The 17,530-nt window shown below is 47.7% G+C and overlaps 2 protein-coding genes across 2 annotated transcripts in view; one reads left to right on the top strand and one right to left on the bottom strand.

The window, feature by feature from the left end:
• LOC104499315 (cytochrome c oxidase assembly factor 1 homolog) overlaps nt 1-5,472 on the top strand; it is an 8,624-nt gene extending 3,152 nt beyond the window's left edge. Inside the window, exons 3-5 of the mRNA XM_010142804.1 lie at nt 183-334; nt 2,231-2,307; nt 5,385-5,472. Of these exons, the coding sequence (XP_010141106.1) occupies nt 183-334; nt 2,231-2,307; nt 5,385-5,472 (317 nt within the window). The remainder of the gene's footprint in view (nt 1-182; nt 335-2,230; nt 2,308-5,384) is intronic.
• An 8,994-nt stretch (nt 5,473-14,466) lies between these two features.
• Nucleotides 14,467-17,530, bottom strand: part of STK17A (serine/threonine kinase 17a) — a 21,151-nt gene continuing 18,087 nt past the window's right edge. Inside the window, exons 4-7 of the mRNA XM_010142805.1 lie at nt 17,039-17,165; nt 16,235-16,283; nt 15,957-16,136; nt 14,467-15,134 (exon numbers count right to left, since the gene is read on the bottom strand). Of these exons, the coding sequence (XP_010141107.1) occupies nt 14,801-15,134; nt 15,957-16,136; nt 16,235-16,283; nt 17,039-17,165 (690 nt within the window). The 3' untranslated portion in view covers nt 14,467-14,800. The remainder of the gene's footprint in view (nt 15,135-15,956; nt 16,137-16,234; nt 16,284-17,038; nt 17,166-17,530) is intronic.

Raw genomic sequence — 17,530 nt, 5'->3', positions numbered from 1 at the left:
TTCAGCACTGCTTCTCTGATGTAAGGGTGTGTGTCCTCCTTTATCTCCTAATTAATAGTTTTGCACTGGTTTTCAGGGGGGACGTTGTAGTCTGGAGGAAATGTATTTTTCGTTTGTTTTTTTTTACTTATGTTTTGATTTTAAGTGGACAGTCTCCTCACTACCCTGTTTCTCTCCACTAGAAGGCTTTGCCAAGACCCAGTATTACCAGCAGGCTTTGGAGCAGCTGAACAGCAGTCCTGATGCCCTGGAAGCCCTGGGCGCGCCCCCTCTTAAGGTTCACAACATCCGGCTGACAGATGGGAGTAACCGCGTGGACACAGAAAGAGCACAGGTGACGCTGGGGAGCGGTGTCACAGGGTGTCTTCCCAAGGCATGGGGTGACCAGAGATCAGCTGGGGGATTTTCAGCAGGTCACAAGTCACCTGTGGGTACTGAAAGGCAGTAGGATGGGATGCCAGTCGATTTGGAAGAGGAATGGGCTTCCAGAGCCTAAATCTACACTCTGATGTGAGGGACTAGGAGCAGCAAGAGCAGCACCTTCATGTTGTGCTACGTGGGCCCATCGCAGAATGCCAAGGGTCATGCCAAGCCAGTCAATCCTCCTCCTGCTACTGTAAGCTGCAAAATCATTTTCAGAAACATATCAGATCCAGCTTTAAAATAGCAGCTGCCTCCCCCTCCCCCCGGATACGCATCGCACTGGTTTTTAAAGCTTTGTTCAGAACAGTTTTATATCCGCTTACGAGCTGTGCTATGGTGCAGCACAAATGGTGTGGTTTTTAAAAGCATCTGTAAGTCTGTGCCATGGAGGACAGCTGCCTGGTGTGGGACCGAGTGCTGGGGTTACGTAGTGACTGGAGAATGCTGTGCTGGGTATGGAAGTATTGCACAAGGCTGCCTTGCATCAGCCCAGGGCTGGGCCGAGGCGAACCTTGCAAACGTAAGTCCACTTTCTGCTCCGGGTGCTGCCTGAAAAGGACTTTCCATCAGTGTTTTTAGCCCTTAATCCAGTACTGGCTGCCGTTCTCCAATCTTGCTGTTGATGTAAAATGTCCCTAGTGACCTCTACAGGTCCCTCACTGAGGGGGGTCTCATCCCGTTTGAATCATTCTGTTCCTTCTGGTGAATAATTTTGAGTCCTGGGGACCAAGCAAGGGCATTAAGGAATGGGGCAGATGGTACAGTGAAGGAGAGGAGCTGTCAGGACAAGAAAAGGTTGATACCTTTGACCAAATCACATTAAATTCCACTTTCCATCTCACTCCAGCCAGGCTTCACCCACATGATACCCTGGGCCAAAACATTCTCCAGTTTCCCAGGTTTTAGATATGCTTCCTGGTAGAATCTCTAAGGCCAAAAATCTGCAAACCCCCACACAACGTCTTGTGTCGACTGACAAGAAGAGAACCTGTCCCGCTGATGTTTTCCCGTGTCACTGTTGAAGAATGCTGGCCGCTTGGGTGACTCAGGGTGAGGTCAAACCTGCCTTCTGCCGGCCTCACCCAAGACACAAACCACCAACTTTCTTCTGTGCTTTTTCGCGCTCCTGAGCATCCACGTTCTCATGAAACAAAGGGGTTAATCATCACTGATGATTATATCATAGATTGATTTACTGACTCCACCGCAGTGCCAGCTCCCGGGCCTTTTGGAGGAGCCCTGGCATTTTCTCTGTGATCACAATACCACCGAACGCTACGCCTGGAACACAGTTCTTCTACTCAAACATTAGAGCTTGGTCACTGCTGCAGCTCCCCGCTTTTCTTGTTAAACAACCGAGTGGCGGAATCTGAGACACTGAGAAAAGTCATTGAACATCTCATTGCCTGGATGCGTGAGGGACTGAGCTGTAGGGGATCTCTACCTCCAGGCTGCTTATGGTTCCGGGAAGCTCTAACACGGTGCAGGTCACCTCCGGATCGCCGTGCATTCTGGTAAGGAAAGGTGTTTGCTCATAAACATTTCAGAGAGCGAGTGGTTTTCCCTGGGGGCTGCAGCTGTAACAGAACATTCTTTCAGCAGAGAGAGATTAAGGTATGGCAGAACAGACGTGCTTGTATAGCCACGCACACGTGAGCCATTAGAAAAGCTTAGTGAAACTGAAATACAGTGGAAAAAATAATTGGAGTTTCAGTTAAAAAAGAGGAGTTACGTCTTTGGCTGCAGGAGTAAATGTCTGTTTTGTAACGTGTTTCCCCGAATCCTCAACATCCTTTTACCTTTGCAGATAAAGTTACCAGTATCTGGAGCAAAATCAGCGGGGTACCTCCACATTAACGCAGAGATGGACCACTCCTGTCAACGGTGCGTACTGGGGGAAAGGTGTAGACGCAGGGAGAGCAGTGGAAGGAGTGGGGCAGGATATTTGCTTTAGTCATCTGTGTTGCTGAGCTCTTGCACACGAAGGAAGCAGAAGTCCATGTCTGAAGGTCTTGTGAAAGGGTATTGCTGCCATTACGACAAAAATGTAAACTGGTTGGGAAATACACTGGCTTCATCCCTTTGAATACAAACAGAAGAGCAACACGAGCCTTTCATTTACATGAGATGCATTCTGCAGGCTGTAGCTCAGCGTTCATACAAGTACTGTGAGCCAGGGGGACGTACTGGCTGCTCCCAGCCTTCTCCCCGCGGAAGCGCGGAGGCCTTTGAACAGCAGCACTGACTCCCGTCAGGTGTTTATTCTGTATTGCAGTAGGAGAAGGACACATCATAACGGAGCCTATCGAGGGCAGCTAAAAAAGTCAGGCAGCATTTTTTCAAGCTATCCGATAAATATGGTCTGTATAGTTAAAAATGTGCTAGAACAGGTATGTTGTAGTGGAAAGATGCTCCAATTCCACGTCATATAGTAGTGTCCTCACATTTTTATAGTGCTGAAGCCTGAAGACCTCCCTTGTCAGGGATAATCAGATTCCTAGAATGGAGCAAAGAATTACTGCATGAATTCAAAGTCCATCTTCCATTGCAAAAAAGGAGATTTTACAAGATGTAAAATCTTGTGCAGTTCTTCCTGGAGTTTGTTGGGCACGTCTGTCAGCTCGAGTTAGAAACCCAAAGCTACAACATTTTTACTCGGCTGCTACCAGCTGCATGGTAATGTTTTCTTTTCATAATTAGATGACCACAACTCACTGGATTTCTCTTCTGAATAGCTGTGGGAAATAAGGTGTAAAACAATGGGAGGAAGGCACTAGGCTGGGACTGGAGAGACTCAGGGCCAGGCCTGCTCCCCAGTGACCAGAGATACCCCCTGAGGTCCCCAGACACCTTTGTTGCACACCTGCACTTTCCTGGGGCCTGGACTGTGATCTCCGCACTCCTCCTTATCCCTCCTCACAGATGGAGGGACATAGCAGTTCCCTCCTGTGAGATTTAATAAAATAATAATTAACACACACACACACCCCGCCCAGTATTATCACCGATAGAAAGGACACAAAGTTACAGTCAGCCCACGTGGCGGCCGTGAGCTGCGCGCTCCCAGCCGGGAATGCTGGATGTCAGGCGCTGCGGGCACAACAACTCCAGTGAAAACGGGGTGGCCAAAGCAATCGGGAAAATCAGCCTTGGGAGCAGAATGATGGGCAAGACCCTCCAGCGATGGTGACCGTTGAGGAGAAGAGACCATCCCCAGCAAACTTTCTGGTTTATGGGGAGTGTTACATTTACGGTGTGGAATACTGCTGCTGGCCAGCTTGGGTCAGCTGCCCTGGCTTTGCTCCTGCTGGCTGAGTCAAAACTGCTAAAGACCTCGCTCTCTGGAGACCTGCATCCCATGGCTGGCCACAAGCAAAAAACACAGTGTCTTACCAACTTTGTTCTCACCAAATCAGGTGCTGCTGTCTTCTCAAAAATGCAGCTTTCTCAAATAGAAAACTGATTCTATCCCAGCAAAACCAGAACAGTATCTCTCAGTTTTGTTTTAAAATAAGATCTCCGTGCATTTCTGCAAGCTTAAGAGAGGGGGGGAAAAAATATCTTCTGTACAAGGGTTTGTGGCAGACAAATCTGTCAGACTCAATCCAACCACCTCTGCCTACACGTGGGGTCCTGCACGCAGCTCCACTTGGGGCTTGGCAGGACTTTGCATCTTTGCACCTGGATGAGGAACTAAAAATGGCTGCGTGAAGAGGAGCTCCTGAAATCCTCAGTGGGAATAACAAACCCGTACAGGCCATTCTGGTGGGGCTCTGCAGAGTGTGCACAGGAGGCATTTCCAGTGGAGACTGGGCAGGCAACCAGACCAGTACAGACACAGTTGAATGACACCAGGAGGCGAGTGCTGTGTGCAGGAATAGCTGAGGCTCCTCAACCTCCGAAGTGCTTTTGACTCGAGTGCACCGACAGTCTGTAGTGGTTTATTTATGTGATTATTAAGACAACAGTGGGAAAGGGGGAAATTGAGTGTGTGAGCTGCTTTGGACCTGGAGGAGGAGGCATTTTCTCAGGCGCAGGCAGTGCCGGGACGGGGAGAGCACCTAGGGGCAAGGGTGACCAATGCACCAGTCCTACCCTGACCCTTGCCTCCCTGAAACGAGCGGAGGGAAGGGCGCAGACCCCTGGCCGCGCTGAGGGGAGCGAGCGGTTGTGCCTTCAAGCCCCGTTACAAATGAGGCAGTTGCTCATCGTGGGTTGGATGGAGGTGGAGGGTTGGTGAGCGAAGAGCCCGGCCACAGACCCGTCGCACTGAGGCACAGCAGCCTAAGTCCCCAGTTGTATGTGCTCAGCACCAGCTCCAGCAAAAGCAGAGCTGGAAGAGCGCCAGGAGCTTTTGAAAAAATCTTATCGTAGTGCCCTGAAATAATAGTCCTTCCCAGCTGGAAAAGCAGCGCGAGCTGCTCGTGACCCTCAGAAATGGTTTTGGAGCACAAGGAAGGAAAAGGCTCTCCCTCAGTCTCCAACAAATGGAGTTTTCCTTCTCCTCCGAGTAACCTCTGTCGTACCCTGTCAGGGTTTCAGCAGTCACACTGAGCGCTCGCAGTGTTCAGACTCCTCCAGGCCAGAGTAATTCCTTAGCAACATGGTCTGGCTCCAAGGCTGGAGAGGAGCGGAGCAAGGAATGCACCCGCCGGATGGGGAGGAAGAAAGGCACCGGGGTCGGGGGAGGAATGTCCTGTCTAAAAATAGCTGGCAGGGTTTTATTTGAGTTACAACAAATAGGAACACGCTTCCCAGACCTTTAAATGTGGGCTGTGCTGTGCTCCCAGGGAAAACAGCTTTCAGAGACTGGCACTCGCAAACCGAGTCTTAAAACACTCGAGAGAACTTTTAAAAGCAGGGAGCAATTTGTTTGTCTGTGCCGCCTGTTCCCCCACCAACTGTACTACTACATTAAAAGTGATTGAGACAAGTTAAAAATCTCTTTTGATTTGTGTCAGCTGGTGCCTTCAGGATGTCACCTTGAAACTACGGGATGGTCAGAGCATTCCTGTTTACCACTCCCCGGTGGAAAGCGTTGGTGTGTGAGAAGGCTAAAAATCAAAGGCAGCTGCTTCTCCACCTCCCACTGAGCCGAAGGAGCCATCAATCGACTGCATCCTGCTGTGTCCCTGGATGTGCACAGTTGTCACAAGAGACAATTTCACTTAAGTGGGTGCTCTCAAGACAGTTTTCTCTCTAAGATTGACCTCATCGTTGTCATAATTGTAATTTCTTTCCTTTGCTGGTTTAATCACGTGTTCAGCAGAAGCCTAAAATAAATGTCTTGCAAAAGACTTGCTGTTCCAGAGCAGTCTCGTGTTATGCCCTGCGTGTGCTGGTATTATGAATTTGAAATAAACAAACAAACTGCCAGGAAACTGAGCTTTTTATTACAATGGCAGACCCACATCAGGAGAGTTGTGCTGCTCTGTCACGGCTGGAACACTAAGCCAGCTTCTCAAAGCGATCCCCTTGCTGCTTCCGTTTCCCCCCATTTCGCAGCAAGGTGTTACCTAAAGCAGGAGGGATGAAGCAGCGAAGGTGAAAGCTTGGCAGCAGCCCCCTCCACTCCTAATACGTCACATACCAGGTAGATTTGTACCCTCACAGTTATCATTAAAAAGCTCGTGAGAATAGCCGAGGCTACTCGTGGTAACTTAGGAATTCCAGGAAGAGACTCGCTGCTTACACGGCTCACGCCAAAGGTTACTCGGGGGCAGCTGCCCCACACAAGCTGGGGAGAGCACGTTTACCCAGGGAGGGAAACATTCAGGTAGAACTGCCACGGTTCGCTCCAACTACAACAAGATATTTTGATTCTGCTTTGATTCTGTCAAACAGGTGAGGAACTGCCTGTCACCAGAAGCAATTGGAGGAATAAAAAAAACACCCCAAAAACCAACAATCCCCAACCAACCCCTACACCATTTCCACCCCAAACTGCACATTCGAACAGCTGCAAAGCCCAAGGCACAGTCTGAGGCAGCGAAGAGACCGGAGTCACTGTCCTGCCTTCATACCTTGAAGAAACGTGCGAGCCATCAGGAATGGCCAGCAGAAAGAAAGAATGTTTTGGATTTGATGTAACTAAGCAGCTTCATGAAGTTACAGCTGGGGAAAGCCCCAAGCTTATTCTACTCAATTCCCCACCCTCAAGGCATCTCGGACAAACTATTTTAGAAGGAAACAATATTCATGAGCTTTAGTTTGGGATTCATGAAAAGCTGCCAGAATGAACAGACACGGTCCAACCCCGATGGATGCCCAGCATTTAAGGGGGAGGATTAGCATGAATCGAGCAGAGATGGTGTGCCCCAGCTTTAAGGTTGGCATCGTTGTTCTCTGGTTTCACCAAACAGTACAATCTGTGATTTAAAAGCATTGGCCTTGCACTACTGCAGCCCACCCCTAGCAAGAAAACCGCCGGGGGAGCTGGAGATCTTCCAGCCACCCGGGTGTCTCGGAGCTTGGTCAGCTCTGGCTTTTGGTCACTGAAAAAGCTTGGTGAGCAATTCAGCAGCACACAACTAAAAGCCAAATCAACCACGTCACTCCCATCAATTACCACTTCCCTGGCTGCAGCTTTAGTTCACTCCTGATCTCCAAAGAAGTCGTGGCTGTGGAGAGCAATCCCAGCCTATTCAGTCCCTCCCTAGGTCTGTGCTAGGAGCGGCTGGCACACACTGCCATTCCCCTGCCATTTGTCACCGCTGTGCCCTCAGCAAGCCTGGGAGCTGCAGTGGCTGCAAGGTGCGCAAGTGCCCAGGAAACCTGGCCACAGCCACCCCAGCCCACAAGACATCGCTCACTCACCACCTTCCTGTCTCTTGAGCTGGCACGCGCAGTGTCCCTGGTCTGGCTTTGCAAATTGCTGCACCACAATCCCGCCGCCTGGCCTGGCTCTAACCCTGGCCAGAGAGAGATACCTGCACAGCAACCTCACCGGTAACGCCAGAGATTTTATTACCTTGCTTGGGGGACGCAGAAACTGCAAAGAGGTTCTATCTCACTTTCCTCCTTAGAGACCTAGCAGAGCACACCTTGAACCTTGAGGGCTCCCGGTCACCCTAACCGACCCATGGGGTCATCAAAGCTGTGAGGAGGGGCAGTATCGTCATACCAGACCAATGTTTCTTCTCTACGTCAAAGCTCTAAACCTGGAGAAGGAAGAAAACAGTGGCTGGAGCTGGAAGCCAACAGATCAGTGGAGTCGGGCAAAAGTACAGTCACATTCAAACCCCTGCTGTTGCTTTACTAATAGCCAGCAAACAGAATTTCTTACCTCTTGAAGACCCTCAGAAGCCACTTCCTCTCCACATTTGAGGTTTTTTAAGAGGCACATGTACAAAGGGAGAAAAAAGCAGCGAGCTGGTGTCTTCAGTGCCAGGCTGCTTTGGGCACGGGGCTCCCGTTACACACACCACAGCCCACGGCAGCTGCTTTCAGGGAGCTCACAGGTGCAGCAGGAACAGCCGAGAGAGCTGGACCGTGCTGGGAAAACGGGGAGAGCAAAGGTCTCAGAACCACCAGCAGCTGCTGAAAACCCAAATACCTTCAAGAGGGCACCTGGGCCCCCCTCTTCCCTTTGCAGCCTTTCCTTCTAAGGAACACCAGCGCAGATTAGGTTGTATTTAACTTCCTTAGGTCACTGAAGCACAAACTCCTTATAATTATATTGTGTTGTGTGTCACTCAGCACCAGTCTGGGCAATCATTTCATTTGTACTGTTTGATAAACGACCCTGTTAAACTCCGTTGGAAAGCCATCCTTTCCTCATCACAGAGCAGTTAAGGTCAGGAGGAGCCTCTGGAGATCATCTAGTCCAACTGCCTCGCTCGCAGCAGGGTCAGCTAGAGCAGATTGCCCGGGACTGCATCCAGTCGGGTTTTGGAGATCACCAAGGACAGACCTCTGGACAAGCTGTGTCAGTGTCCAACCATAAAAGCTTTTCCTTATGTTTAAAGAGAATTTCCCGTGTTTCAGTGTGTGCCCATTGCCCCTTGTCCTGCCGCTGGGCACCCCTGGGAAGAACCTGCCTCCATCCTCTTTACTTCCCCATCCCCACCCTCCGATAAGATCCCTCCCTGAGCCTTCTCTTCTCCAGGCTGACAATCCCAGGTCTCTCAGCCTCCTTAAGGGGTGCTGCAATCCTTCAATCATCTTCGCCATCTCCACTATGTTAAATATTTTCTTTTAAATTGGTTTGAAAATTTGCGTCGTTCCTTTTGCAGTTGTTGGTGCAGTTAAACCACGACCTCGGCTGGATCGTGTGTTTGTTTCCTACTCTCTGGTTTGATTTTAACAGCTTCTGCCAGGCAGACATCACCCTGGAGGAAGGGATCAAGGTGGGAGGCTGTTCAGGGCAAGAACTAAATTTACAACTGAGGAACGACAACTGTGGCTGAGCAGGCGGTTACAGTGGTTGCAGCTGTGTGGGCTGGACCTGGCGGGCACACGGGGCCATATAAACCCGGACGCTTTAGAAGCAGCAGCTTCATCGGGGCTGAGCAGGCCGGTGTGGCCCCTTTTGAGTCTGTTTCTCCCGGTGGTACCACGGTTTTGTCCAGCTTACAGGCCTGTCAGTTCACTTCCTAGCATGGGCAGATGTCTTGTAGTGCACAGGGAACATCCGTCACGTGGATGCACCTCCCAGCTAGAACGAGGAGACCTCCAGTTCTTTCCTGCCGTTTGCCTGCATCTTGTCTGCTCGTCAAAGCAAAACCATTTCCCCGCGTGTTTTCTGCGGTATTTTCTACAAAGCTGCCTGCAGCGTGGCCCAGGCAGTCCTGTAACAGCAGCAGAAACAGAGGCAGGGCCCTCTCTCTGGGGTACATTTGAGACAAAAGGAACATTTTCTGCGGTTTTTTCTACAAAGCTGCCTGCAGCGTGTCCCAGGCAGTCCTGTAACAGCAGCAGAAACAGAGGCAGGTCTCATTCTTGGTGTTACTTTGGAAGACACATCACAGCTGGCTAAACACCTCTGGCTCATTTTGAGCAGCACCAAGTACTAGAAGTTTCCTCCCTTTGCGTGGTAAGGCCCACGGCAAGAGCTTCCCCCCGGCAGCCAGACGAGCTGGATCTCACAGGGGCTGCTGGCGACATCCCGACAGCTCGGGAGGTTTTCCTGTAGGGATTAGTTAAAAGGCAGCTGGGTGGGTGCAGCTGTAGGCTGGGACAACAGATGAATGGGCGGGCTGGGGTCCACTGGTTTCAACACATCGCCAGCTTAGCTGTGACTCTGACGGCACGAGCAAGCAAAGGCTCTGTGCAGCTAAGCTCTCTGTGTTCACGGGAGAAAGATAAGCCCTTCAAGGGGGTAAGTTTTTCCTCTCCTAATTCTGCAGTAGCTGTTGTGGTCCTAACGCTCTGCTTCACTTTGACAAACCCTAACCTCTCAGTTAAGAGATATTTTTATCACACCCATATGGACTTTGTTATTTTTTGTGTATGTTTTATAAAGCTTCCAGATTGTATTTTTATGGAACCCAAATACTTGACTTTTGCAGAGCTTTACAGTTGCCAGCTGTCTAATAAGAGGGACAAATAATGAAATTAAACAGTGTTAGAAGAGGAAAAGCCTTTCCATAGAGGAGGAAATACTTTTCTCACCCAGCATCTCACTGATGCTCTGACTTTCCCCCCGGGAAGCCACACCAGGCAAATAGCACGGTTCTGGACACAGTTCTGCACCTTGGAGGGGACGTGACAGTCTCACCGCCTTGGAGCACATTTCAGCATGATTTGCTAAACCTGGAGTTACGCTCGCTTGCATCTGCTCCGCCCTGTCCTGGACACACAGCCCTCCTACACTGCACACCTTTCACTGGCACCTCAACACCATCCTTCCAACCCCACATCCTCAGGCAGGTCATTTCCCACCTGTCAGACATCACGAATAACAGTCCTACGGTTGTTGGCAATATATTTCTAGGCTTAGTGTACACCAAGAAAAAACAACCCAGGAAGATGATGTACGTGGATACCGTGACCGTGTTTATTAATCCCAGCGACAGCTTAATTCAACACCTGTAGGTGCTGTATCACAAACATTGCTACAGCGCAAACATTCTGCTTCAGAGTGGAAAATATTTCATATTTGCTGCACAAATAGAACAAATGTGTAATTCAGAAGACCAGAGCGTCAGCACTCCTGCGATACGGGTGTTGAGAAAGATAATGTTAGCGAACGCTGGGAGAAAAGCAGGGCATGTCAACGGGAGGCTCCACCCGGCACATCACAGCCCAGCTCCAGCGGTGTTCTTCCAGCTGGTGCTGAAGCCAAGCGTGAAGGGGTGCAGGCTCCAGCCGCAGACGTGTTTGGGTTGCACGAGTTCTCAGGGCAGCGCTACGTCAGCTTTCCTGCCGATCCCAGTCACCCTGCACCAGACAAACCAGCGGAACGCTGTTTCTAATCAGTAATGCTGTCTTCAAGAAAGATTATGAGGTTTTAAAAATTATGTTTTGAAGTGTTTCCTAATGCATGAAGAACAAAAGACCCACCAGCTGTTCAGAAAACAAAATTTCATTTATTGTGAAGCTCCTGAAACAGCAAACACCTTATCAGAAGTACAACAAACCGGCGCCATTTCATTAAAATGTCGAACTGGCTCCCAGAAACAGCACCCGGAATATTCAGGAGAGCTCTTAAGCCATGGAGTCACTTGGTGCAAGGCCCACACCTTCCTCCCTGTCCCTGCCAGCACCACCAGTGGAGAAGGAGCGGTTAATTTTTATTTGTATGTCCTAACAGCTCTCAAGCTTCACCTGGTAGACCTCAAGCTGGAATTCACCCTCTTGTGTTTGGGGACCTTCAAATAAAAGGTGTAAGAAGTGAGACAAATCACAAGGCAAATTCAGCTCTGGACAGAAAAAAAGGTGATTATTTCATAGAACTTTTAGTTTAATGAGTCTAAATCTACAGCCTCTTGCTTAAAGAGGTGAACATAGCAACACGAGGAGACCAGGGTTTGCTTTCCACCGGATGCATTGGAATGTTGGATGTTGTTGGAATAAACGGCAAACAGAGGCAGAGCTGTGGACCTGCCCTGCCTACAGATACAGACCATGCCTCCTGCCCCAGGACCACAGAAATAACATTCTCCAGCAACTTCTAAGAACACCTGCACGTCCACGCCTCCCAGCTTCCTGCGCTCAAGCAGTTCAAGCCATGCTCCCAGCATCACGAGGGCAGCCAGCAGGTGCCCGGTCTGGAGAGTGGGGACTGGGAGCACTGCCCGCAAGGTCCAAGGAGCCGATTCCTACTCCACGACCTCCCCTTCCCCACAAACACTGTAAGGCAGAAGCGGCTTTTTCCAGATGAGCTGCTCTCTGTATTCAGGGAGCTGCAGAAACCAGCTCTCCTTCACAAGCCAGAGGTTTGTGCCCAGTCTCGATGTGTTACTTTACTGGTAACAGAGCCTCTCAAAACATCCGCCTCAGCAGCCCCTGCCTACAGCACAGGGCTGGAAACCCTCCTGGACAGCTTTACCCCCCTTACAGGGGACAGAAAGAGCTTCAAGCGTGAGGGACTGGTTGATAGTCCCACAGTCTAAGATGCCTTGTTTGGAATTTATACTATTAAAATTCCACAACTCTATACAAATTATTAATGATGTTAAAAATAAAAAACTGTACAAAAACACCTTAAGGCACAGGAAGTTAAACAGAAACGTGGCTCCCTGGCAATCTCGAAGCAGCCAATTCAGAAGAAGCTGGCCTTGTAGTAAGCCCGTGTCATTTACACATGTTAAGTGTCATTGTCACATTAAGAACAGTAAATACAGAAGAACACGCAGGCGGCTCATCTTTTTCATTGTACTGGTCCCCCTGTGAGACACGGACTGCGGCTACAGACAGAACCTGGAAGAGGTGTAGAGCCCTCAGGTTACTGCTGTGAGCAACGGGGAGCTCTCTCTCACGTGCGGGTACAGAGGTACAGCAGCGCTGTTTGCTAAGGTGGGACGTGAGCATGCTTCAGCCTCGGTGCCTTGCTCAGCTTTGTCAAAGCGAGGAAGAATGGGTGGAAAAAGTCAAAATGGCAGCAACAGAATCTGGGAGAAAGCGTACATTGCACAGAAGAATTCTGTGAGTGACTGTCCCCTCAGCCAAGCCAGCCGTCTTGGGCAAACGCCTGAACAGCAGAAGGAAGATACTCATGAAGAGCACTGCCCTGCCTAGAAGAGTCTCAGACAGCTACACAACTCCTCTGTCGGCTCAAAGACTCTTGCTTAACTGCTACCGATGGCCAGCCTCAGCCCCCCGGAAAATCGTGCGTGGTACCTTCCCAGTCAGGGTCTGTAGGTTAGCGTCTACAGGAGGGAAAACACAGCCAGTGACCCATTCCTCCAGTACGGAAGTGCAGCACCTCTGCACCACAATATTTAAACCACATCCAGACTCAGCAGCGAGCACTGGTGGATGTTTTCTTGTGTGAAGGTCTTCAAGGAGCGAGATGCTGCCCTGCCTCCATGATAATTGCGTATGGAATTTCCCAGGGAGGCAGCCTGACAGAATGGTTTAATTTAGGTGCAATTTTTCTGACAGGGCTTCAAGCAAAGGCAACCAGACCGCTGGCAATGAAGCCTGATGGACAGACGCTCATTGCCCTGCTCGGTGTCCCACGGCTTTTGGTGCCGTTTTCTTCCTCAGCAGCTCTTTTTCTCCCACCCTTACAGCAACATGAATCAGATCACCCCAGCACTGCCTGTGTTATCAATGAGCCATTTACCTGTTGTGTGAAGGAAGAATTGTGATACCAGCACAGAGCACTGAGCTCCTGTTCACTGAGAACAGTAAGAACTTCCTCGGTACGTTTGAAATTAGGCAAGTCTGTAGCAACATGGCAAAAAGGAAAAACTAGCTTGAGAGTTTCTATTCATCGTTTTATAGCAAGAAAACTTTTGTCAGGGTTTATTATAAAGGAACAGCATAAGGAAACCAAATAAATAGTTGAACAGTTAACAGTATGCAATATAATAGCACTAAGCTTCCGTTACACAAAAATTAAACTTTGGAACAGCATCAGTATGAAAGATTTCTTAGAAAACTAGGACTCAGTCCGAGATCCTCAGATACTCGAACCTGTACACCTCAAAACCCAGTCGATTTTGATGCCCATTTGGTCCCAGCTTTGTCCTCGGAGGGACTGTGTCCATTCAGAATTATGACCCATCCATACAGCTCCCTGCTCCCACTCTGCCCCATCATACACATACTGGTTTTTCCAAGTGGCTAAGGGAGAGTGACTGGGAAGCACGAGGTATGAGTGGTGCTTCATGGTTTCAGAGGAAGTTGCATCTGCTTCCTCATCAGACAGCTATACTGACCAAGGTTATGCAGTTTAGCCGAAGGATGCTCCTTTCTTCCTTAAAGCAGCAGTTAGAGGAAGAGAAAGGCAGCAGAAATGACCTCATGCTCCCAGAAAAAACCCAGCTGGGTTCTGGGAGAGGTGGAATTGAGGGCTGATTTATCATTAGTTGGACAAACTGTCTGATCTAACATAGTGAAGTCAGTGGAGAGAACTTCAGTAACTTCAGCAGAGCTACATCAGACCCTGTCATTCTTTTCTCCACTCATCAACCCTGTGCAGTCACACTGAGCTGGCTTCTATGAGCACATCTCGCCCAACACAGAGGGGGAAGGGAGCCCTCTCTGCTGGCTCTCAAGAGTGACTAACTGGAGCAAATTCATCACCCTCTGGAGCAGCATCTTACTGTGCTCCCCAGTAAAGCAGTATCACCACTGTCACCTGGAATCATTCTCTGATACAGATTTTTCTTTACCTGTGGGACACGTGCATCTCTTCCCAGAGAAGCGCAGCTCACTGTTTGCCCTTACACCAGATGAGCCTGGGTCTTTGACAAAGAAACACATCACAGCGTAACTCTGAAATCTGAGTGTCAAACCAGTTGATCAAATTCTCCTCTCATACATTTTTTACATCAGTAGATAGTTCCACTGAAGTCAGGAGGGTTAAAAAGGTGTTCGAGGAAACCCCTGCATTATATATTTGCATTAAATGCCAAAACATAACCTAAAGCACTCCTCTTGACATCTGTCACTGAAACGCTCCCAACGGCAACGTCTCCAGAACCCTGGAACAATTAACAAAAACTCTGCTAGCAAGCAACAACAACAAAACCAGAAACAGAAATTACAAACAAAAAAATAAGCTTTTTATCCTTGTTAAATTCCTTGAAATCTTGTTTATCTGTTCCATGAAATTAAAAACTTGGCAAATTTTCCTTGCACGCCATTTATCAGCATTTTCCTTTATCTAGAACATTTATTGCATATTGGAAATTCACTTGGCTACGGTACTTTTGTTAAGGAGAAGACACTGCCTTCCAGTTACAGCTATGAAGCTCCACACAGTTCAGTAAATGAATTCTCCTGGTATTTCTTGCAGTAATGGTTCCTCAAATTTAAATCGCTTGGAAATGGTTTTCTGCTCAGTTACTTTTTCTTTTTCTGACTGCCTACATTGTCCCAGTGTATATGAGGCCACTACAATTAGTTCTTCTGTCACTATTGAGTCTTCCTCTTCAGTCTTCTCAGCATCTACTGATTTTTCAGAGGCAGAATCTGCATCTTTCTGGGTGACGCCACTGCTCTCCCCTCCTATACTCTTACTCCAGGCCACTGAGGCAGGATTATCGCTTTGTTCTAACCAGGGGTGTTGAAGACATTCTTCAGCAGTTGCCCGGTCCCTGCAGAGAACGAAAGGGAGAAAAACGTTCAAATGAATAAGAAATCCGTTAACAGGAAACCCTTGCAGAACAGATCCTTACCAATTATTCCAAGGGTATGACTGTATTAAAGAGAGCCTGACAGAACTTTAAAAAAGCACTGATAGCCAGCTTTAACCAAGAAGACCAACAGCAGCCCAGCGGGAGGAACTGCTGACAGTTAGGAGTTCACAGATCCTTAACTATCAGTTTACACTCCCATTTTGTCAACCAAGTTTCAGAGTTTATAAGGATTGCTTTTTACATATATACAGGGAAACGACCCCATCGTCACATTCTTCAAGCACGCCCATAGACAAGCAGTCACAATTTCAACAGCTGACATGCCCCATGAAGAACCGGTGAGGCTCTACAGCAAACACCTCTTCTGTTTTGAGACCTGGAATTTCCAGTTTGCTGTCCATTGAGAAAAACAAACTAACGACCAGAGAAGAGTAAGGTGCTCTGCAAACTCAAAGAAAAAAAAAGCTTAAAGCAGAGTGCATTTAAAAAGCATCAGCCAAGTACCTGCTGGGAAAGTCAGCCCGCTGTACCACACACTACCATCCATACAGAGTTTTCAGGGATCGGTCTGAGTTCTAAGTACTGATGCTTGGACACATTCAGAATATGCAAGTTTGGGGGGAATTGGAGGAATTAGCATTTCATATACATGAAAAGTCATAGCAAAATAAATATGAATAAAGTTCCCTTGTACTTTAAAAATGAAAACGTCAGCACTTGCTACATTAGAAATGAATCCAGTCTAATGTTCTAGCAGATACAATTGTGTATTTCACTTACTCAGGTTTCTTAACCAGCAGAGTTTTGATGAAATCCACAGCAGACTCTGATATGAGGTCAAAGTCTTCTCCAGAGTAACTTACATTCATTTGAGATATATTTAAGAATGTTTCTTGTTTGTCATCCCCCAAGAAAGGTGATATCCCTGTTAGCATAACGTATGCCAGTACTCCAATGCTCCTAAATTAAAAGTCGAACACAAAACAGCAGTTTGGTTTGCTTTTGAAAAGAACCCACCTCTCAGTAAGTTATGATGACCATTACTTTGTTCAACTTACCACATGTCGGTTGCTGTACTGATTGGGTCGTAACTCAGAATTTCAGGAGCTATTCAGAGAAAAAAAAATGAACCAAGTTTTTTTTTTATCGTATGCCAACAGATATTGTAGTTATATAGTGCAATAACAGGCATGAGGTAAAATTTAAGATAAACTATTTGAAGCATGACAGTCTTTTGAAACCAAGACATTTCTATTCAAGTTAAGTGATTACAATCATTCACTGGATAAAAAAAACAAAACCAAACCATTGTTTTCCTTTTACAGTCATCTTTAGAAGCCAGGCCAGTCTCCTTCCCAGTTGAGGAAGATGTATACAGATTTCTTATGGAAAAACTAGAAATATCCAACATTCCATATTCCAGCACTGAAACCCATACCCATAGAGATACACCATACAACGTAAAGGTATTTACAACCACATTTTCAAGGCCTGGAAATCATTTGGATTTGTGGTTGGTTTTTTTTTTTTTTATAAGTGGATACAAACCTCCAGAGGCTAAAATATTATATTCACAGACTGAATATGTAATTTGGAACTTTTCATCCAAGTAAACTTGTTATCACTGCTGGTAAGGGCCATCTAAAGTGTGTACTCACCTTTGACACAAGCACTCAATCATCACTCACCGAGTGGCAAGGCTTGCCAGATCTGCCTCTTACAGCAGTGCTACAGCCCAGGAACGACCTGATCTTTCGACATGGGAACTACACAGCTCGTCTGGCACCCACCAAATTGCAGCAGTTTCTATTCTCACTCCCCAGAAGCCTGGGCTATATGTCACTCCTGTAGTAACAACTTACCTACGTATTCTGGAGTTCCCATGATTTCTCTTAGTTCCTCGCTGCTCTTCATTATTCTGGAAAGGCCAAAATCTACAATCTTAATGTCTCCCAGAGGGGATTTACTGGTTAGTAGGATATTTTGGGGCTGAAAAACAAAAGATGACGACTTTCAGGATCACCCAAATCTAATGGCTGTGACACCATAATTACTTTAGACCAAGAGTAGCAATAATGCATTCCATAACACGTACGATCCGTAACAGGATCATTTCTGTATTTATTTCCCCCAAGGTGAACTGGGAGACATGTAGGTTAAAAGGAGCAGCAAGATTTTCTGTTTGTAACTGAAAATTAAATGTCTACCTTTCTTAGCTTAGAACACAATCAAAACACACACCGATAGCTATCACTGAACGACATAAATACCTCCACATTTGTACCTTTAGTCCTCCACCTTTTTAACTCCTCTTCCCTCCTTGCTTCCTTCCAATAGATGGTGTAAAGTAACTC

The sequence above is a fragment of the Buceros rhinoceros genome, unplaced genomic scaffold (genome assembly GCF_000710305.1).
Source record: "Buceros rhinoceros silvestris isolate BGI_N320 unplaced genomic scaffold, ASM71030v1 scaffold13309, whole genome shotgun sequence".
Taxonomy (NCBI): Eukaryota; Metazoa; Chordata; class Aves; order Bucerotiformes; family Bucerotidae; genus Buceros; species Buceros rhinoceros.
The sequence above is the reverse complement of the archived record's forward strand: the minus strand, read 5'-3'. Positions and strand labels throughout refer to the sequence as shown.